The sequence below is a fragment of the Herpailurus yagouaroundi genome, unplaced genomic scaffold, assembly GCF_014898765.1.
Source record: "Herpailurus yagouaroundi ecotype Mexico unplaced genomic scaffold, PumYag 77, whole genome shotgun sequence".
Lineage (NCBI taxonomy): Eukaryota > Metazoa > Chordata > Mammalia > Carnivora > Felidae > Herpailurus > Herpailurus yagouaroundi.
The window spans coordinates 44,004,167-44,025,509 of NW_024412388.1; the positions used below are offsets into that span (position 1 = coordinate 44,004,167).

The 21,343-nt window shown below is 55.9% G+C and overlaps 1 protein-coding gene across 1 annotated transcript in view; it reads right to left on the reverse strand.

Moving 5' to 3' along the window:
- Positions 1–105: 105 nt before the first annotated feature.
- SSBP3 (single stranded DNA binding protein 3) overlaps positions 106–21,343 on the reverse strand; it is a gene marked incomplete at its 5' end in the record, with an annotated part of 162,875 nt that continues 141,637 nt past the window's right edge. Inside the window, 11 exons of the mRNA XM_040456052.1 lie at positions 106–199; positions 982–1,083; positions 1,220–1,248; positions 1,508–1,586; positions 8,470–8,540; positions 9,934–9,988; positions 10,514–10,549; positions 11,168–11,216; positions 11,974–12,038; positions 19,294–19,370; positions 19,459–19,525. Coding sequence (XP_040311986.1) covers positions 170–199; positions 982–1,083; positions 1,220–1,248; positions 1,508–1,586; positions 8,470–8,540; positions 9,934–9,988; positions 10,514–10,549; positions 11,168–11,216; positions 11,974–12,038; positions 19,294–19,370; positions 19,459–19,525 — 660 coding nt within the window. The remainder of the gene's footprint in view (positions 200–981; positions 1,084–1,219; positions 1,249–1,507; positions 1,587–8,469; positions 8,541–9,933; positions 9,989–10,513; positions 10,550–11,167; positions 11,217–11,973; positions 12,039–19,293; positions 19,371–19,458; positions 19,526–21,343) is intronic.

The following is a 21,343-nucleotide window of genomic DNA, read 5'->3' on the forward strand; positions in this document are numbered from 1 at the left end:
ATTGGGACAGGTGGGGGGGACTGGAGGAGGAGGGTGGGGGCTGAGGGGGAGCAGGGAGACGCCCCTCCCCCAGCTCCTGGGTAATGACACCTCACTTCTTCTTGCATAATTTCTGGCATCTTCCCGCCTGCAATGCCGGCTCTCTCAGGTCTCGGAGAAGAGGAGGGGATCACACGCTCATCGTCATGCTTGGAGAATACTGGAAGGGGAGAAGCAGAGACCGGGCCATGAGGGCCAGTGTGGGCTAGGTTGGGCCAGTCTGGGAGCGTGCCTGGGTGGGGAAGCCTGTGAGGGCTCTGCCCGCTCAGCACTAGACTGTGCCCACCCCCGCACCGTGGGAGCTCTAGGGGCTGCTATCACAACTCGCCCCCCCATCCCACCCCTCTCCCTTCTCAAATCCCCTCTTCCCAGCTGAGGAAGCAGCCGACACTGCCCTTCCCACACAGCTGCTTTCCTGCAGCTCGCCCAGGGTGTCCTGGGGGGAGCTAGTCTGGGGTTCTCAGAATCATGACGTCGTTTCTTCATACAAGAATGTAAATAGAAGCCAGGCCCTCTGTGTGGGGATCCCAGGAAATCTCTGGTGGTATGAACCTCCCTCCCCAGGACAGACAGAAGTGGACCCCCTCAGAGGCCCGGCGGGCCAGAGCCCAGGCCTCCTGAGTCCCAACCCAGGGCTTTCCCAGCCCGGTCAGCTTTATCAGTGTTGGGAGGCGATGTGCCTCCCTGTAGAGGCCTCCAGAAGGTCCTGCCAGTGGTCGGGGTGGCAGCGGTTGGAGGCCATGCGGCAGGGAAGAGAGGGCCCTGCACTTTGTACAGAAAAAGGACCAAGGTGAAAGCCAGAGGCACAGCTGTTGGGACACCAGCCTGCCAGGCTGGTCCTGGCCAGCAGGCACCACAACTTAAGTAATTTAGTCCCCGGCCCCAGAGGTAAGACGATGATCCGGGGCCGAAACTGGGGGGAGGGATACATGCAGCACTTACATTGTCATTCTGGAAGGAGTGGAGGAAGTTCCCTCCTAGCTCACCATCGTCTCGAGGGGTGCCTGGAGGATTGCTAATGCCACTTATGTTGTTAGGAGAATTCTGGGGAGAGGAGAGACGAGGTGAGCCCCAGAGCCCCAGAGTCCTGCCCATCCAATGGGGAGAAAAGCTTTCTGGGGCCTCAGGGCTGGGGCAAGGTGGATGTGATCAGGGAGGAACACACAGAACACACACTCACTTTTGGAAGTCCATCTATGTCACCTGACCCTGGAAGGAAGGAAGGAAGGAAGGAAGGAAAATCTGGATTCAGTTTCTTGTTTGTTCTTCCGTGGCTAGGTCTCCAAAGCCACCCAAATCCCACACTATTTCTGTGCAGACGATCTTCTGTCCTGGCTGTATCTCTGGGGATCTTCCTACGTGCCCAGCCAAGGTCAATGGGGTAGACCAGGCCCGGCTGAGCCAAAGAAGGCTGCTCGGGCAGGGTCGCGCGGGGTGCAGCATGACCATGGGGCTGGCGCCCGCTTACCTAACGATCCGTTCATGTGGTGTGGTTCCATGCCGCCCATGCCTCCCATCGGGCCGTCCGAGCCTGGACCCATCGGGAACTGGGGGAGAAGCACAGGGCGTGGTGGCTGAGTGGGCCCCAGGCCCTCGGCACCCCTCTCATGGGCTCCCACACCCAGCTACAAAGGAGCTGTGCCCTCAGGGAGCTTCCATCTGGTTGGGCTCCTCCGGGCACACCGCGTGGCTATCTGATGCCACCAGGAGGCCGGGGCTGGTTCCTCCCCTTGGCTCTTGGAATTGGGCAGGGCAGGGGTGTCCTCCCTACGCTCCAAATGAGGAAACAAGCCCAGAGAGGGAAAGACACCGGCCCAAGGCTACACTGTGGTTCTGGGACAGCTCTCTAGCCAAGTGTCACGGGCCCCGTAATAAGGCTCTCTCTATCCCTGGGACGGAGCGTGTGACTCACCAGTCAGAACCTCACACAGACACACAAATGGGTGACTGTGCGCAGCCAGGGGCCAAAGGTATTAATGTCTCTCATCCCCATTTTACAGGTAAGGAATGTGAAGCACAGAGAGTGGGAAATTCTTTGCCGGAGGTCCCCCCCTCCCCCGCCCTGGGAGACGGGAGGAGTGGGGACTGGGGCGCGGGCAGACTGAGCCTGAGTCCCACCAGCCTCCTCTGAGCGATTCCTCAGAAATGGAGTTTCATGGGCAAGGTGAGGAGATCGGGTCTACTGAGTGGGGGGGGGGGGTGGGGGGGGGGGGGGGGGGGGGGGGGGGACTAGAGTTCTCTCCTGGGGACAATGTAGAGGAAGGCCACTGATGAGTCCCCCAGGCAGAAGTGGTGGCAGGGCAGGCGGCTCAAGAGGCCAGAGGCGGAATCTGCTCTACCCCTAGCCTTGGACCTGGAGGGGGTGGTAGAATGATCTCAGAAAAGTAGCAACCAAAGGCCAGAGGTCATATCCCATGGTTGAGAAGGGATGGCTGAGCCCAGTCTGGTGAGCCCAGGCCCTGTGATGCAGACCAGACGTCAGGGTGCACAGGGGTGGACACGGCAGAAAGGAGGACTATTTGGCATCTGGCCTATGCCAGGGGCGAGGGACACAGAGTTGAGTCACAGCCGAGCCTCAGCCCGGAAGGGGAGTCCACGGTTATGGACACCCAACCACCCCACAGGGCAGAGGTGCTGAGTTCCAAAGGGAGCTGCAGACAAGGCATGGCCAAGGCTTCAGGAAGAGGCAGTGGGGAAAGGGCAGAGAAATCTGAACCCCTGCATGGAGGAGGAGGCAGAGGGCCAAAATAACTGAGGACAGAATTTGGGCAGGGGGAGACAGGCCACAGAAGTCATTCTAGGTAGGGGTCCTGCGTGAGCAGAGAGGCAGGGGGCAGCACAGGCTGCCGGAGCCCACATTGCAGGGGTGCGGCTAGCGTGCCAGCCGCTCCCTCGCGCCCACCGCCCACTCACATGTACCACAGAGGCGGCCCCCTTGCCTCCCGCCTCTCGCCTCCCCAGAGGCTTCCCAGGGCCACTCACAGGCACCGAGGCACATTTTTGACACCTGGCAACAAATTTCACACTTACTCATCCAAGTGAGAGGAGGTGATGGACTTTTTAAGGAGCCAACTCAGGACACAGTCGTATCAGACAAAACAGCCCCCCAAACGCGATTAATGTCATAAACAACGGCATGTTCTGCCTTCAACATAAGCATCTTTTTAAAACTTTGTGTTTTCTCGTGTATTATTATTTCTAACCGCTTGACCGGGCTGGAATTCGCACACCGTACAACTGGCCCACTGCAAGCACACAGTTCGGTGGTTTTTAGCATGTCTGCAGGTGTGCGGCCATCACCACCAGATCGACGTCAGAACTCTCTCATCACCCCGTAAAGAAACCTTGTACCCGTTCGGTCACTCCCCATCCCCCTCCAGCCCCCAGCCCCAGACAACCATTAATTTGTTCTCTGTTGTCTATGGATTTGCCTATTCCGGACACATATGACCTTCTTCTGCGGCTGGCTTCCTTCGCTCAGCAGGTCTTCGAGGTTCGTCCGGGTTGGGGCATCAGTTAGTACTTCTTTCCTTCTTCCGGCCAAATCATGTTCCATTACACGGAGAGGCTGCGTTCTATTTATCCGTTCAGTCGGTGGACGCGTCGCTCCCACTTTTTAGCTATTATGAATAACACTGCTGTGAATGCTGGTGGACGATTACTATGTGGACACGGGTTTTTATTTCTCTTGGGTAGATACCTACCCAACAGTGGAATCGCAGGGTCCTGTGGTCATTCTGGTTAAGCTTTCGAGGAACCGCCACGCTGTTTTCCAAAGCAGCCGCATCATTTCACGTTCCCCGCAGCCACGTGTGAGGGCTCCAGGGTCTTCCCGGCCTCACCCGCGCCGGCACGGTTTCTTGGTGACAGCCAGCCCAGTGAGTGTGCAGCACTGTCTCATGCTTTCCACGTGCATCCCCCCGATGGCCACGAAGCGGAGCACCTTTGTGTGCTTACTGGCTACGGGTACATCTTGGCAGGAAAGTCTATTTTGGATCGTCGGCCCACTTTTTAAATTGGGCTGGTTTTTCGTGCCTGAGTTCGAAGAGGTCTTTGCGTATTTTGGATTCAAGTCCGGTATCAGATTCGTGATTTGCAAATATCTTCTCCACTCCGCGGGCTGTGTTTTTCACCTTCTTGATGGCGCTCCTTCGAAGCATGCAAGTTTTAAATCTTGATGAAGTCCAATTTATCTACTTTTTTCTTTTGTCACCCGTGCTTTTGGTGTCATTGGGAAGGCTTTGCTTTTACCTGGGCCACAAAGATTTATGCCTACATTTTCTTTGGAACGTTTTATCGTTTCAGCGCGGATGTGCATGTCAAGGGTTGAGTGCTCTGGAGAGATTCTGGGTTTCACTGTGGAGGAGCGGTCCAACTTCATGCACTTGCCAGGGGACATACAGCTGTCTCTACACCACTTGTTGATTCTGTGTTCGTTATTTTGTTACGTAAGTGCTATTATTTCAATAAAACCACAGTCAGGCTAGTTAACAGCAGCAGTTGGTAGAGGACTAGTTAAAAAAATAAACGGTTTGTGTGAGAAAAACAACAATTTATCTGGAGTCTTTATTGGATTACTTCAATTTTCCAGGCTATATTACTATGTATCCTTAAAACATACAAATTTGGGGCACCTGTTGAGTGTCTGACTTCAGCTCAGGTCATGATCTCCCTGTTGTTGGGTTTGGGCCCTGCGTTGGGCTCTGTGCTGACAGCTCGGAGCCTGGAGCCTGCTTCCGATTCTGTGTCCCGCTCTCTCTCTCTGCCCTTCCCTCGCTCATGCATGAGCTCATGCTCATTGTCTCAAGAATAAATAAAATATTAATACACACACACACACAAATTTAATTTTTTTTTTTTAAAACTAAATGCAATGGACTGACTAAACACATATTATTTATATTTGATTTAAAAATGTTCTTGGGGCGCCTGGGTGGCTCAGTAGGTTAAGCATCGGACTTCAGCTCAGGTCATGATATCACAGTTCATGAGTTCGAACCGCACATCAGGCTCTGTGCTGACAGCTCAGAGCCTGGAGCCTGCTTCAGATTCTGTGTCCCTCTCTCTCTCTGCCCCTCCCCCGCTCACACTCTTTGTCTCTCTCTCAAAAATAAATAAAACACTAAAAACCAATTTAAAAATCATGTTTCTTTCCGTCCTGTATTATAATAGGGTATTTTTGCTCTGCATTTTTTTTTTTTTTTAAGATTAGAAAAAAGTTTTGTACAAAGAGGTAGCTAGCATGGTTTGTCAGGTAGATGTCTCAGATAATCCATTCAAGCGAGGTCATCAGTCCGACCTGACGAAGCCTATATCCTGAGCATCCCTTTGGGAACACATTCCTGGGTGGCCCCCGCCAGATTGAGAAGACACAGCAGGGCAGCAAACCCGGGCCATGGAGCTGCTGGTGACCCACCTTGTCCTCGAGCCTGCAATGGGGTAAAAGGTGCTTGCTTTTCCTCTAATCCCTCTCTGATTTCCCTGCAGCCTCCAGGCCAGCCTTTTTGTTTTTTTATGTAGTGCTAAAGGAACACAGGGGCAAACGTACGATTCACTTTGACTTGCTGCCGTGCTCTCATCAAGCCCTGGTGTCGGTCCAACACGGCAACACCCACATACGCTCTCCACGACAACGTCTGCGCGTGGAGTACTTAGGACTTTGCGGACTTGCGTAGGTTTCTGCACCTGTAGGAATTCACTTCCAGCTCTCCAAACACGTCCATCCCCTTTGTATCTACAGGCTGGTTCAGGGGGACCAGCGCTTGCCAGTCGGGTCCTCTGCATCCGGAAGTTCATCAGGTGGGCTGTCCTGTCTCTGAAGTCTGTGATTTCTAAGCATTCCCAAGCACACTGGACGTCGTCATCACGGAGTCCTCGCTCGGGGAAAATGGTTTTAAAGCACAGAGGTGAGATGAACCTGTGAGGTCCAAGCTGGACTCCAAGGAAGTTACAGTTTCAATAAAGAAGTTGAGAAATTCCTATATGACGCGGCTGCCCTTTACTGGTGACATGCTCTCAGGCCATCTCATTTCCAGAACAAAAGCCGCTACTTTGGCCGATGAGGTTTTGTCGCAACCCCCCCAACCACCCCAAGCGACCCAGGTGAGGTCTGCTCATTCTCTTCTAGGCTCCTGGCGGCCCCCTGAAAGATCACTGAGCAGTTCTAGAGAAACAGCACGTACGCTTCTCTCTTACTGTAATTCCTTCTCTGCGTGCTCAGCTCAACGGATCTCCAACGAGAGAAGACGTCACAGCGGGCCGACCTCGTTACCATCTTTTCTCCGGCCAGCAGTGATGCCAGCCACCGTGCGGGCGTGCACCTGAGCCTCTCTCTGCTTCTACAGAGTCCAAGGTCTCGTTAAGCGCATCTGCATGTTCTGAGGAGATCTGACTGGGGAGTGACCAGAATCTTTCGTTATGAAAGCCTGGTATCCTAAGTAAGCACCCTGTCCCCTTTCGTAGCAGTGCCGGGCACAAGGTGTGTGGGACATTCAGCAGGTAAGAAGTTCACACCCCAAATGAAATCTGCCAAATCAACTGGGTGCTGACGGCCAAACAGGCAGAGATGAGCAAAGTCTAGCTTGTATTTGGACAAGAGAACAACCATCTTTCATTTGCTTTCTGCAGCTTCAAATCCCCTTGTGTTGCCGCTCAGGACTCGGGTGCAGCCTCAGAAAACGTACTGTCCTCCGTTCACGGAGCCGGACAGGGAATGACGCGGCGGCAGAGGCGGCCGGCGCTGGGTTAGAAGGTTGTGCTGTCTCACCCCAGCCCTGTGCAACGGGGCCCCCTGTGTGCTCTCCCCTTCTCCGCCTCCCCGCCCCTCCCCTTCTCTTCTATCTGGGCCATGCTCGTGGCAGACCTGTCATCCTCTCAACTCCCAGAACACACGGCCCCCGACTCACAATGTGGAAGAGGAGACCCTCGCAACCTCAACACAGAACACAGCGGTTCATCTGCGGACAGAGCCCAGGCGGACCCATCGGGGCCCCTGACCCCAGCGCACTGGAGCCCGGCCCTCGGAGCCGTGACGTGGATGGTTCATTGGGAGCCACAGGCCGGGACCGCTGGCGTCCACGGTTGGGAGAGGTGGCGGCGGCGGCCGTGGCAGGAAGGTCACCTATGCCCTTTCCAGTGGACACTGAACACAGTGAGCTCAGTCCCTGGCTTTTAGGCTGCTGGAAGAGCCTTACACTTTTCCACCCACCCTTTGGCATCCACTGCCCAAACCAAGGACAGTGTGTCCTGGGAAGTCGTCTCCTGATGGCCAGTCACCCTAACGGGTAGCAGGGGTGATGGGGCTGGGGTGGGAGGGGTGCTGGCTGCCCAGGAGAGGGACAGGGACAGCGGAGCAATGGTTAAGGAGTGCGGTTCCCACGCTTCTCAGTCACGTGACCCCTCTCTAGGGGACCCCTCTCTAGGTCCCTCTCCCTAACCCAGGAGGATCCAAAGACCCTCCCCCCTTCAGAGGCTGCCAGAGGATTAAATATGGGTCCAGCATGGGGCAGCTCCCAATCAGCATTTAGCACAGTGGGTGGTTCAGGGGTCACATCAGGAACCAAACCAACAGAACCAAACGAAGCACCCCAAAAGGCCAGAACACCACTGGGGCCCCAACACCCAGAGCCTCTGGCTCTGCAGTCCAGACTGTTGATTTGGTCACAGAGCAGCCTCCCTTCCAGACACTGGGCTCCCCAAGCGCAAGGCCAGTCCGAGTGCCCTCCCCGGCTGGTGCAGAAGGGCTGTCTCCAGAGGTGAGTCTGACCGGCCCTCTCCTCGGGGAGCTCCCAGCTGGGAGAAGGGGACGGGCTGTGGCTGCACAGTCAAGTGCCATCCAGCAGGGGACACAGGCCATGGGAGGGAGTAGATGGGCAGGGGTCAGACAAGGTGGAAATGGAGCTCCTACATTACGAGGGGCTGGAACTTGGAGAAGCCAAGAAGGGAGGGGGTGGGAGGCAGGCAATGACCCAAAGACAGACCAGGAAGCTGCAGTCACAGGGCTCCCAAAGGGGCTGGAGGCACAGGGCAGGCAGGTCCCCAGATGGGCGTCAGGGACCCACAGCTCCAGACCTGAGAGGGTGATTGACTGCCTGGGGGGGCGCACAGCCAGTCGGCGGAGCGGGGAGTGACCCGGGTCCACCCGCAGCCTAGTGCTCTCCCTCCCTGACACCCCACTCAGGGTGGCAGAGATCCCCATAGTGAGGCTGGGTGCGCCGCTCTGGCCAGAGGGGAGGGTACCTCTCTACCCCCGGCCAGCTGCGGAATGGGAACCGATTTGCCCAAGAGTTAATCGCTTTTCTGACGGTTTATTTTATTCGTCTTTGGTAACAAATGGCTGAAATCAATTAAACTTGCTTTCCCCTCAGCTGATGAAGTTAATTATGATTTGTTATGGTATCTGATATGTAAATTATTAGAAAGCGGACTTACGTTGGACCGGCTGCCTCCAGGCGGCACCGGATTAATCATTGTGTAGATGTTGTCACTGGAATTTGTTGAATCTGTAGAACAGTGGAAACCCACAAGTCGGGGTGATTAATTCATTTCTTAATTAAAACAAACTCATGGCACTTGAACTCATTCTTTTGTATTTTATCACCTAAAATCTCCTCTAAGTACCACCATTTTCTGGCTAATTTGTATTTAATGAAGATTCACAAAGTTTTTAATCACAGAAAATTCAACTGTGAAAACTGCTCAACCCTGGAACAAAGAAGTCCAGGGTGTGTGGACAGCAGTGTGGACGTGGCAAAGCGGGGGTGGCAGGTTCAAATTCTCATCTCCCTACCCGAAAACAACCTGGTCCCCAGACCCTGCCAGGGACCACGCAGGGATGGCCAGACCACCAGCTGCGCTCTCCCCCAATCCCGCCCAGGGGTTTTAATCAAATTGGGGAAAGAGAAACGCCACAAATTACCCAGGGGCCACCTTGCCAAGCTGATGGGGCAGGAGGGAGAGGGAAGCATGGGGCTGGAGACACATTAACATATGCAGTGGTTTAATGTGACCCAGTCTGAATGTAGGTCATGCGGCTCATAAAAATGCAGCAGCAGAAAGAGGGAGCGGGAGTGGGGGCCGGAACATCACAGCCGCCGCTAGCTCCAGACTATGGGTAAGCAGCTTCCTTGCCACTGGGAGCCGAGGAGTCTGGAGAGAGAGGGACCCCTCCGTCTCCCCAATTAGCTAGGAAAGTCTCCTAAGAAAACCAGCTAACATGTTTCTATCAGGAGCAGGCATCTTCTTTCTAGGGCAGAAATCCAACCACGTCTCACTTTTTATTTTCTGGGTGGGTAGATTGTCCGTGGGATTCCTTCTAGATGGTGGTGTGTTATTCTCAGCTGGGAAAGAAATGCAACTGTGAAGCTGTGTGTGTGTGTGTGTGTGTGTGTGTGTGTGTGCGCGCGCGCGCGCGCGCGCACGTGTGCACATGCCCACGTGTGCACGCACGCCCTCTTCTGATCAGAGAAAGAGGGAGAAGAGATCTCCCGTATAGAGGACCAGAAGCCAAGAGCTCTGGGAACTCAAGAGACATGGTGTTAAGAGTCCTGGTTCCAGGATGTCAGAAGCCCAAAGCCCCTTTTCAGTCATCTAGAGAAATCCACAGCTGGGAAAGGGTGCTTGCCAACCAGTGTGAGCTGAGGACAGTGAGACCCCCTCGTTCCTGGAGCTCTCCACCCTGCCTCTCCTCTAACCAGAGAGGAGGAGTGACCTTGCTAAGGCCACAGGGAAGGTCAGGGGCACCGAGGATCTCCTTCCTCCTAAACACCTGATGCTGACATGCCTGGTGGGGGACACGCTGCTCAGGAGGGGTGGTTGGTAAGCTTTGGCCCTGCACTGGGACCCCTCCAGGACCCCCAACTCTCTCGATGGCACCCTCTCCCCAAGGCTTCTTACCTGCAGGACTAGGCATGATGGGTGTTCCTGGGGGGCCACCACCGCCAGGAGGTCCCTGGAGACGAGATAAAAACTGACGTGAGGAACCCATGGCCATGACCCAGGTCGGGAGAAAACCCCGAGCTCCGGCCACACCAAAGTCAAGTGTTCCTCCAGGGCCCAGCCTGGCATCCCGCTCTCACTAAAGCTCAAGCAGAGCCCAAGTGTTTAAGCCCCAAGGGAGCTGGACTTGGATTCCCCCCACCCCACCCCCACCCCACTGCCTTTCTTCAAACCTAGAGGCAGCTGTGGGTGTGCGTGTATGTGTTCACACGCCAACTGGTGGAACCAGAGGCCTGTGGGGGAAACCAGCTAGGTCAATGGTCAGCCCCCAAGATGGGGACCCAACTCTAGGTCTTGTTTGGGGACTTCCGGGCCCCCAGAAGGTACCTGAACAATGACAGCAGGTTCTAGCAGAGTTTAGAACTTGTGCTCGGAGTGTGTTTTGAAAGGGAAAGAGACAGGGACCCTGGAGAAGTTCTCTTGCACATTCAGTCACATGTGGCTGGACACCCAATGCCCCGAACCCACACACACTTACCACGTAGGTACCAGGTGATGAGGAGGAGTATGGAATCTAAAAACAAGAGGTGGGCAGCCACGTGTCAGAGTCCCTTCCTCTGATACTCAGTACCCTTGGGCTTCCAAATCCACTTGGGGACCCACCCCTTCTTGCTAGGAAAGGCTGTGGGACACCCCAGGAGGGGGCCAGGGGTGTGAGCAAAGCCCAGTGCTTACACTGAACTGATCCCAAGAGCCTTGGCAGGGAGCTCTGAGGGGGCATGGGCAGGGGAGACCCTCCAGTGTGAGAGGACAGGAGAGCGAGAGCTTCTCCCCACCCCTCTGGCCTTCTTCCCCAGACTGTCTGTGCTGAGCCCCTTTCCAGCTCCTTCCCCTGAGCACTAGAAGCCAGCCCTGCCGGGGGGAGAGGATCGCCAGACGCTTCTGTGTGGACAATGCTCTCTGAGCAAGCTCTCAGCTCACACAGGCCTTCTGCCCATCAGCGGGCTGGGCCGGGGCCCAAACCCTGAAGGCCCCGGGAATGTTACTCCCAAGCCTCCACTTACAGGTGGGGCTCCCGCTGGCAAGCGTCAGGTGGACTCTTGCTGCATCCCTGCCTCTCATGATACCCCCAACCTGGGGACAGGACCACCCCATAGCCTAGAAACCCCTCCCACTCGATGTGGGTACTCACTGAGTTAGCACTGTTAGGATTTGGCCAGGGTCTGCCAGCTCCCGGGCCCCTGGGAGAGGGAGGGAGGGGGAGGGAGAGAGACGGGGAGAGGGGGAGAGAGAGAGAGAGAGAGAGGAGAGAGATGGGAACAATGAAAAAGGTGTCATTGACCCCAAGGGGGCGGTGCCGGAAGCGCCAGAACGAGACGGCTGACATCACTAACAGGAAATCCTTCCTGCGGCCCTAGGGCCTTACACACCTGGTTCTCGGGCAGTAATGGGCAGCTCCACGGCTAGAAATCTACAAGCTCCTCTAAATTACGTGAAAAACGTGTCAAGTATATAAAACTGCCTCTGCATGTGCATCTTCCCAGGAAGGGAACCCACAGATCCTCATGGGGATCTATCCCCGAAAGGGGGTTAATTAAGAACCACTCAAGCACTACAACAGCAGCCAGTTGTACCGGGGTTCAAATCCTGGCCCTGTCATTTAAGAGCCCTGTGAGCAGGGGCAAGTTACTTCACCTCTCTGTGCCTCAGTTACCTCATCTGTAAACGGGGGCAATAACCACCTCACCGGGCTATGAGGAGCAGGCGGGCTAATCCACACAGCAGGCTCAGAAACACACCCAGGACGGATGAGCCCCATACGGGACCATATGAGCTCTTATCCAAGTATCTATCGCCAGCATCCCCGGCTCCACTGATGAGAGGCCTGAGGTCCAGAGGGGTGCCAAGAATGACTCTGTTCACGAGTCTTTGGGGGGGCCAGCAGAGGGTCGGGGAGCCATGGGCTCTGAGCTGCCAGCAAGGTCCTTTTTGCCTTACATGTTAATCCCGGGCATGGCGGGGCCGAGGGAGTTGGGTGGTGGTCTCATGCCGCTGCCGTAATTCTGCAACGATAACCAAGGGTCAGTCTATGAGAAGGAGAAGGGGCACCGGAGAGGGAAGGGGGGAAGAAAGACAAACAGAATAGAAGCAAGAGGATTAGTCTGTGGAAAGGATTTGATGAGAAAAAAAACACGTTCGTTAAAAAAGGTGAGGGGGGTGGGAGCCGAGGGATGGGGCCACAATGACAAGCCAGCACAGAGGAACAGTCACAACTTGAAACACATCTTCAGGGGCCTCGGGATGGTTTCTCTCAAAAGCATGTGGAGGTCCAGTAAGCCCTCTCATCTTGGGTTTCAGGTGGGTGGAAAGGAGCGGACTCGTAACAGATCCAACTGGCGAACACCTGCCCACTTTAGGAACTCCGAGGGAGAAGAAACTGCCAGCAGCCTGGGGGCAGGGGCTGGGTCTGAACGTGGAAGGGGAGAGGACCCGCAAAGGCCTGGCTGGTGGCTGTCCCCAAGGCCCAGCATGTACAGATCCCCCACCTTGCCCCACGCCTGGGTTGTCCCCCAACCCAGGTCACCTGACTCAGGTGTCAGCATGTGGGGCCCTCACCAAGCACAGTGCTGGAGAAGCAGGAAGAAAACTCAGGGGGAATCACCAATTCTGAGGGAAGAGTCCCACCTCGGCTCAGTACAACCCCCCAAGGCAGAGTGCGGTGAGTCACAGGAATGCCTGGATCAGGAACCTCCTATCAGGGCTGCGCCTGACCCCTCTTTCAGTGTTATTTTCCTTGCAGAAGAAATAAATACCTTGCCTCCCTTCTCCACTTGGGCGCCTACACATCCTCCAAACCCAGCTCAAAGAGCACCTCCTCTGCGAAGCCTTCCCTGCCCACCTCTTAGGGTTAATTGCTTCATCCTAGTCACTCCCCAAATGCCTTGTAATCCTCCTACCCCTGCCACAGCCCGTACCACACTGGGCTATGATCGTGGCCACGTGTCCATCTCTCCCACTAGGCTCCGAGTACCTTTGGAAGGTGGGGACTATATCTCAATGATTTTCGTGCATGCATCACTCCACGTACCAGCCGCCACAGACTGGGTGCTGAATCAATGAAGGAGTGAACGAGTAAATGAACAGGAAGTAAAACTGGGCTGGTTGGGCTGGTTAAACTCTGCCTTTGTAGAATCTGAAAGAAGTAAGGTCGGTGAAAATTTGACGGCAAAGGGACAGCCAGTGTTACCTGAGCACATAACACATTTTACATACAGTCTCTGGCTTGTCCTTTTAACACTGCCACGAAACTAGTGTTATTCCCACTTTACAGGAGACTGAAGGTCTGAGGGGAGAAAGATCCACCCAAAGTCAGGAAGCCAATGACCCAGCTGGGGTTTAAACCTGGATCTACAAGGGCACCTGGGTGGCTCAGTCGGTTCAGCGTCCGACTTCGGCTCAGGTCATGCTCTCACAGTTTGTGAGTTCGATCCCCGCATCGGGCTCCATGCTGACAACTCGGAGCCTGGAGCCTGCCTCAGATTCTGTGTCTCCCTCTCTCTCTGCCCCTCTCCCACTTGTGCTCTGTCTCTCTCAAAAATAAATAAACATTTAAAAAAAGCCAAAAAACCCCTCTAGGTCCACACTCTCCCCACACGTCTGGTGAAAGGCGGGGTGGGGAGAGGAATGGCAAAGGAGGCCCAAGAGCCAGAGCTGAAAAGCTCAGAGCCAACATCATGCTGGTGGCAGGTCCTCCAGCCAAGGACCGGCTGTGGGGCCATCTCCTCTGCCTGGTCACCCTGACAGGGGATTGGAGTCTAAGAGAATACGCAGATGGGGTGTAGACAGTGACAGGGGCGGCACCAGGCCAAGTGGCAGAGAATCGAGGAGGGAGACGAGGGTGGCCACAGAGGGGTCCTCAGGCAGTCCCGCATCCCCAGAGTGAGCTCCGGAAACGTGCAGGAGCCAGGCCCTCTTTAAAGACAATGGCACAGGCTGGCAGGTGGAGCCAGATCTGAGGTCAGAGCACAGGACAGCCAGCCCCAGGCTGGGCACACATGAGTGACTTTGGGCAAACCGCACAAGTGACCCCAGTGCTCACTCCCGGCCAGGCCGCACAGCGAGCTCAGTCATGACAATGGCCCCATCACGAGTCCGCTTTAAAGATTAAAACACTGCGGCGCACAAGCAAAGTGACGGCCCCTCGGGCGGCTACGTGCAAGGCAACCCCGTGGCTGAAGGCCCGTGGCCTGGCCCCGGCTTCACGGCTGCCACCCTCCGCTGTGCTCCCTCACCTGTACCACGGGGACAGAGGGCTCCCAACCTTACAGGTCTGGGAGGATCAAATGAAATGGCGGCTTTGAAGCGCTCTCTGTCGGCTCTCGGAGGCGTGTGCTGATTTGGGATGTCAGCGGCAGAACGAACACCAAAGCCCTTAATGCCGCCTTAAGCGTCACGGAACCTCAGGTCTTAAAGGGCCCTTCCTAAGCCCCTACACGAATCTCGGCCTCGCCTCCACCGCTGCAGGACAGGAAGCCTGCCCCCTCCCCAGGCAGCCCACGCTCCCACGGTGTACGGCCTGGCCAACTTCCAGCCAGAGATCCCTTCCAGGGGCTACCGCTGCATCCTGCGGCATCCCGCCCAGGAGAGCGGTTGGTGCTGCAGGGCCAGTAGAGGCTGGCCTGGGTGCTGGAGGAGCCTGGGACGCTGCGGCACAGAGTGGGCGAGGGGAGAGGACAAGCCAGGCGCTCACTCCCAAACCACGCCCGCACATGCGGTGTGTGGCCCCTCGGGGGAGGCGCTGGTGTGCCAGCTGCTGTTCCTCCGTCTACCCCACCTTCCAGAGCCTCCCCAACAGCCAGCCCGGCGCTTCCCGAGAAGGGAGGGTTGCCCACCAGATCCTCCCTCCTACAGGCCCAGACCCTCGAGGGCCACTTACACCTTCCCATTTCAAAGATGACAAGCTAGAGGCCCAGAGCAGCGAAAGACTTGCTCAAAGGTGCACAGTAAGTCAGGGGTGAAAGCAGGGCTGACTGTCAACTTTGGGGAAAACACCAGCCTTTTCATAGAGGGCTTGGAAGCATGGTTTCAGACACTCCACAGAAATGGTTCTCTTCCCTCAATGTCCGCCTGCCCACAGCACTGGACTGCAAGGTGTGACCACCAGCCAGATGCTCCCTCCCTCTCTGCCATCCGCATGGCTCTGCAGGGACAGCTGGAGGCCTGGGAGGGATCCTCGGGGCAGCATGGGGCTGGCTACATCTATGGGGGTGGTCCCGTTCCTCCTGTACCCTCACTCTCATCCCCACTCAGGAACCTTGGATGCTGGGCAGAAGGCCCTGCAGGAACAAGGAAGGGCCTCCCTGCTGGGGACCTTGGGTCAGGCATCAAGCTCTGGACACAGGAAAGCACTGGGCAGCTGGCAGAGCTGGGACCTGCTCCTTCTTCCTGCAACTTCCAGAGGGGCTCTTCCTCGGTGCTGCCCGTAGCCTGCCCAGCGCCACCTTCACCTTAAAGTAGGGGAAGAACATTCCAGTCTTTAGGACAGGTTGATGGGGCAGTTTCCTGGGCAGCAGGGGCCTGTACGGGCCCCCCGTTGGGAAGTGTCGAGAGGCCCCACTTTCTCCTCACGCAGTCCCTCACACCTCTAGCCTGGTTTATGATCCTTCCACCTCTTGCCGGGGCCCCAGGCAGTAGCCACAAAGAGCCGGGCTATCCTGGATCGGCAGGGAGATGCGCTTTCTTCTGGGTGGCACAGAACTGTCCCTGAGATCATGGGCTATCCTTCATCTGAACCTTCTCAAATGCAGACAAGCTAGGACGGCGATCTGATGCTAGCCTGTGCTGGCTCCACCCCCCAGCCTGAATACCAGCAACGAAGGTAATTGGTACCCACGGGGTGTATGAGCCACAGCACCTCTGAGGGGGCCTTGTGTTCTGTCCACGGGAGCCCGGCCGGCAGCCCTTGCAGATTTAGCCTCACATCAACAGAAGTCACTCCTGAAGAACTTAGCCAGAATGTTCCCATCTGATACTGACACAGTTCTTTAAAGAAAGACTATAACTAAGTGGATATATTACCTCCTTTTCGGCACTGGCCCTTTCACAAAATCAGAGTAAAATCTGTCTGACACGCTCAGGGAACAGGGCAAACCGATGCCTGGTGTGCTGGTTCCTTTGTGACGTTCAGGCTAAAATGTAACACAGGCTCAAAAAGAACAAATGTCACTCCGTCCAGCTTTGAAATCTATAAAGTAGCCCCAAGACTACACTGTACCTATTCTTTGTTCAGAAAGTTCTGGAGTGGTCACTGGCTATTAGCACTCTTATTCTCCACTTGGAATAACAGGCTGATGGTTTCCCACCTCTGTGTTTGGTCTCAGTACGGCACTGTGCATACAGTGGTACTTACTAAAGGCTGCCTGAGGGGCTGGCCTTGTTTTCTAAGATCCCAGGCTGTGGCAGAAGCAGGACCCCCTCCCTGAGCCCCTATTCTAGGAAGAGACACCCTGCAGGTACCTCATGCTGTTTCTACCAAACCTACTGTGGACCTCACGAGGTGATCACCAGGCTGTCCATTTTGCAGATGAGGGACTAGAGGCCCAACCAGGCTGAGCTGTGGCTGGAACCGTGTTTTCCAGCACTAGGTTCTGAGTTCATGTCTCTCCTGTCCATTGGGAGTGAACAAGACAGGACCCTCAGGGGACACACAGAAAGGGCCGGGGTCAGGAGGTATAGCGGTCCTGCCCTCAGCCTTGGGGTCCAAAGCTTCTAGGCTCTGCAGTGCCTGCTCCCTGGCTGACCCCAAAACCTGTCCCACACCAGGCCAGCCCTTCTACCTCCATCTGGTGCAGACGTTCTGGGTTGCTCTAAGGGAGCTCTGGCTCTGGAATTTCAGACTGCACTCTACCCAGAGGGGTACAGGAGACTTGGGCAAAGCACTTTGGGGTCTCTCTATTGATACAATAAAGTCAAATAAAGAACAAGAGAGACATTTCCAGAGCCCCTGTGGTTGGTGGGGAGGGGGGTGGGTCAGCTGCCCTGGGCTAGTATCTCCCTCGGCTCTGGGTGTGCCTGTCAGGGCCTATGGGAGGGCTCTGCCCTTGCACACCCTTTGGTGAAGCCAGGAGAGCCACACTGGACCCGAGAGGCCTTTTCTGGTAAGACCCCAGTCTTTAGCACTCTCACCTCTTTAAAGCATGCCACAACAGTAAGCCAGACTGCTGGTCAGAGACTCTGACATGACGAGACGCCCGCTAAGCCAGGAGGAAGTCCTAAACTTACAGAATATTCTGTTCTCAGTCTGCTGACATCCATTCCCAGCTTCCAGAATCTCAATATTACTACAGGCTTAACAAACTGCTAATGGCCTTGGCCAGAAAAAAAATTAAAAAAAACACAAAACACAAACAGCTCAAAGCAGTCATCAAACCTGCACAATTAGAATCCTAAACACTGATTTTAAGCCCCTAAGTTGGAAAACACACACTTCTTATTAAGGGTACCTCATGCCAAGCATCACACTGAGAACCCGAGCCTCCCCATTTGAACAGTTCTGTATGGCAGATACTGGTCTCTTTCCCATTTGATGGACGCAGCGGCTAAGCCTCCAAAGACCCAGAGGGGCGCGTGGGGGCATAGGCATGGAGTTTTCCTGCCTCCCACTCCATCCTCTTGTGTCCCCAGGTCCCCCAGGACGTTCTGGAAGTCCAAGGTCACTGCTTATCTACCCCAAGAGTAACTCTCATGTGCCGCAGAAGGACCCAAAGGTTCCTGACTCCGGGGATGGAACGCTCTGCTTTCAGACCCTGCTGCCCCTCCCACCCGCCCTGCAGAGGTCAGCTGGAGACAGCCACATGGCAGGAAGGGGCCACTCTCTGGGGGCTTAGGAGGAACTGGGGAAAACACAAGCTTTGAAGGATTTGAGGAAAGAAAAAACAAACAAACAAACAAACAAACGAGAAAACCAGAGGCGCAACTGGTGTGAGCTTATGGGGCCAAGAGAAGCCAAGGACCTCCCTAACATTTTTCAGCACCACAGAGGTTGCAGCCATCCCCGAGAGGAAAGCAGTGGGCTGGGTGTGCTGTAAATACAACTCCAGACGGAGCGGAGGACTGTGGGTGTGGGCAGGCACCTCTCGCTACAAAAGCGGGGCACGTGTCTGTGAGCAGGAGCACTCCTCCTCCTCCTCCTCCTCCAGGGAACCGGAAACCTGGGGAGGGGCCCAGAAAATGCAAACATCTGCAGGCAGGGAGCGGGGAAGAGACAAGCGGGCTTCCAGGCAGGGCAGAAAAGGGAAGCAACGCCCTACGACAAAACCGTCCCCACCTCACTAAATCAAACTCCCTTCTTATTCAGACTCCCAGCTTCTTTGAGACAGATCAGCACACTCTCTGCCACAGCTACTACAGGGGACAGAGCCACATTCAAATGGTCAGAAGAATGGGAACCAACTGTGATGAGGTTCTAGACCAGGAATGGCCTGTCAGACCTCTGCCCGATGGTCCTGGGGAACAGGGAACTGGGTCACAAGGAGAGACCACTGGGCTGTAATTGTAAAGAAGTAGACCGGGCACTTGACAGAAGTTCTTCCAGAGGTTTCTGAGGTGTCCTTTATGACAATGGAACGCCTCTGGTCAGAAGAAATCTTACCTATGAGCCTAGTCCATGAAACCAGTAGAAGCTCTGGGTTGAAGTGGGTCTTAGAGGCCCCGGCCGGCCTGGCCTCCTCTCAGCTGGGATAGCATCGCTGAGAGCCATGGGTATAGATACATTCCTCCCCTCGTACTGCACCGGTCGGGAACTGAGGCCTGCTGGGGCCCACTGAGGTCAGATGATTCACCCAAGGACAAATGGTGAGTTGCAGGCAGAGCTAAGACTGCCACTCGTTTGTCCCACTTCTGGGTCATAACCAACCATGACCCTGAGCTAGCTCAAGTTCACCTACCCAGGGTAGGAGGCTTTGGGATTCCCGGAGGACCCACACCGCTGCTCGGGGACCAGACCCTCCACCTTCCAAATTCCTCAACTCCCTCCCCCAAGGGAGGATCTGCCAACCAGAAGGCTCCCGGCTGCCCCTCTCCCGCAGCTCCCTGGGGGCCCCTCAACTCGGCCTGCCGCCTGCCAAGGAGGGGTTGCTCCTGTCTGCGCGTGGGGTCAGCCCAGCCGTGGACAGAGAGGGCAGCTGGGAACCTGGCCATGTCCTCTCCCCTCACCCCTGTGAGCTGAGGGACGTGGAAGGACTGACAGACTATGGAAAGAGGAGAGTAGGCGGGTGCACACAGATGGCCAGGGAGATGGACAGACAGACAGGTGGTTACCTGTGGGCCGGGCCCCATGGGTCCCATGCCTCGGGGAGGGTTCATTCTCTGCATTGATCCTCCCATGTTGGGGTGCCCTGCACGAGAGGAGATAAACCGTGAGGTGGCAGGGGCAGACAGCACAGATTCCCCAGGCCGTGGGCCGCCCCGCCCGGCTCTCTCTACCTTGTTGTCGGGTGGGATCCATGGAATTGGGCAGCAGTGGCTGGGTCCCAGGAACTCCTCCTGGAGGCTGAAAGAGATGTGAGGCCCGTGCTGAGCGGCTGGGGGATGGAGGGAGATGTGCCAGCCTGCCCCAGTTCTCCACTGCCCGTCTGGGGCTACCCACGGCCTCCCTGACCTGCTGGCTGGGGCTGGGCGGGGGGATCTCCAGGAGCAGCAGGTGGCTGGAGCTGGCGTCAGTAGAAGGTGCAGCGTGGGTGGGACAGGAACCATCACACCCTGCTGTCTCCACGTGTCTGTGTTCCTGCCGGAGCTCAGCCTCTCCCTGGCTGCACCGCCTGCCATACACCCCTCCAAGGCCACATGCCTCCCGTCCTCACCTCCCGAACCCCAGCCACCATGGCTTAAGCCAAACCCTATCTTTCTTTCACCCCATGGAGATGTAACTCACCCACCCCCTCCCCCAAAGTGTGGGGACCGAGAGAGCCACCAGCTAAAAATCCTAACACTAAGAAGGGAGCAAAGGCAGAGGCAGCCTTTGAGATTTGGAAGGGGAAACTGAGGTCCACAGGCCCAACTGCCCCCAGTCATCAACTGGCAGAGCCAGCAGGAGCACTCAGGCTCCCAACTCCCTGTCTTTACCCAGCATGTGAAATGTCCCCTTCCGACCCCAGCGGGGCTAGAGGAGGCCTCCCAGAGAGGGGCGAGCAGGATGCTGAATGAGAGCCTGCTCCCCAAACCCTGGTGCAAGTGGCAGGTGCCGGTGTGATTACTGTTAAGAAGGTGAGGACAGGGTGCCACAGGTTTCCCAAGCGAATGCTTGGCATGCTTGCTGTGAAAACCTGTTACAAGTGATTTACTTGGGACCGGAGTTATTTCAGCTGCAATTGAGAAAAAAATAAAAAGGGAAGCAGAGCTGGAAGGAAAAGTCTGCTTCTAGAAGCCTCTGCCTCAGGACTAAACACAGGCCCTTGCCTTTGAGAGGAAAGCCTCTGTGAACGCTGACCACCTTTTCCCATCTGCACGTGCCAATGCTTCTCTGGGTTAGCATCTGGGATAGGGACGCCTGTCCCCTCCAGCCTCAGCCCTCACCACTGCCGGGGGATGTCTGAGTGGGGAACTGGGTGCCTTTGGCCCAAGAACAAGCTCTAAACCAATTGTGGGTGAGGTGGTGGTAAACAAAGGGGCAAGCTCTCGCTGTTTTTCCAAGCTTCAGAAAGGGGTGTGTGTGTGTGTGTGTGTGTGTGTGTGTGTGTGTGTGTGTGTCTGTCTAGTGGGTGGGGGTGCTTGCGGGAGGCCATACAAACCTGGGATTGCCTGCTGTCTCCACTGCCTGTCTCTCTACCCCTGGGATTTCAGCTCTTCCGACCTCTCATTCTCTCCCAGCCCTACTTCCTTTCCCCCGGTTCCCAAGCTCTCAATCATTTGACTGGTTTTGTGTCTGCCCCACTTTGGGGTTTGGGCTATTTCTAGACCCCAGTTACAGGACTCTGAGAGGACAGAGACCTGCTTGCCTCTGAGGCTCTCTGGTTTGGGGGACCCCAGGATGCTGAGGTAGACGGGGCACCCTCCAGGTCACAGAATGCCCACACCTAACCTTGATGGAGCAGCCATGGGGGCCGGCAATCGCTCCCTCACCAGGTAGCCCAGTGTCAACACCAGCAATTCTCAAAGGAAGTTCCTCCTTGGGCTCCCCTGATCCTGCCGTGTCAGGACTCAGGAGCAGAGCAGGGCTGCCCAGAGGCTCGGCGGGGGCCTGGGCGTCATTTCCCTCCTCCTCCTCTCGCTGGGGTGGACCCTGAACTGAGGACAGGGCAGTCTAGCCTCCTCTCCAAGAGAAGGGTGATGTGCAATGACTGAAATAAAAGGGTCTCACACAAGAAGGCCG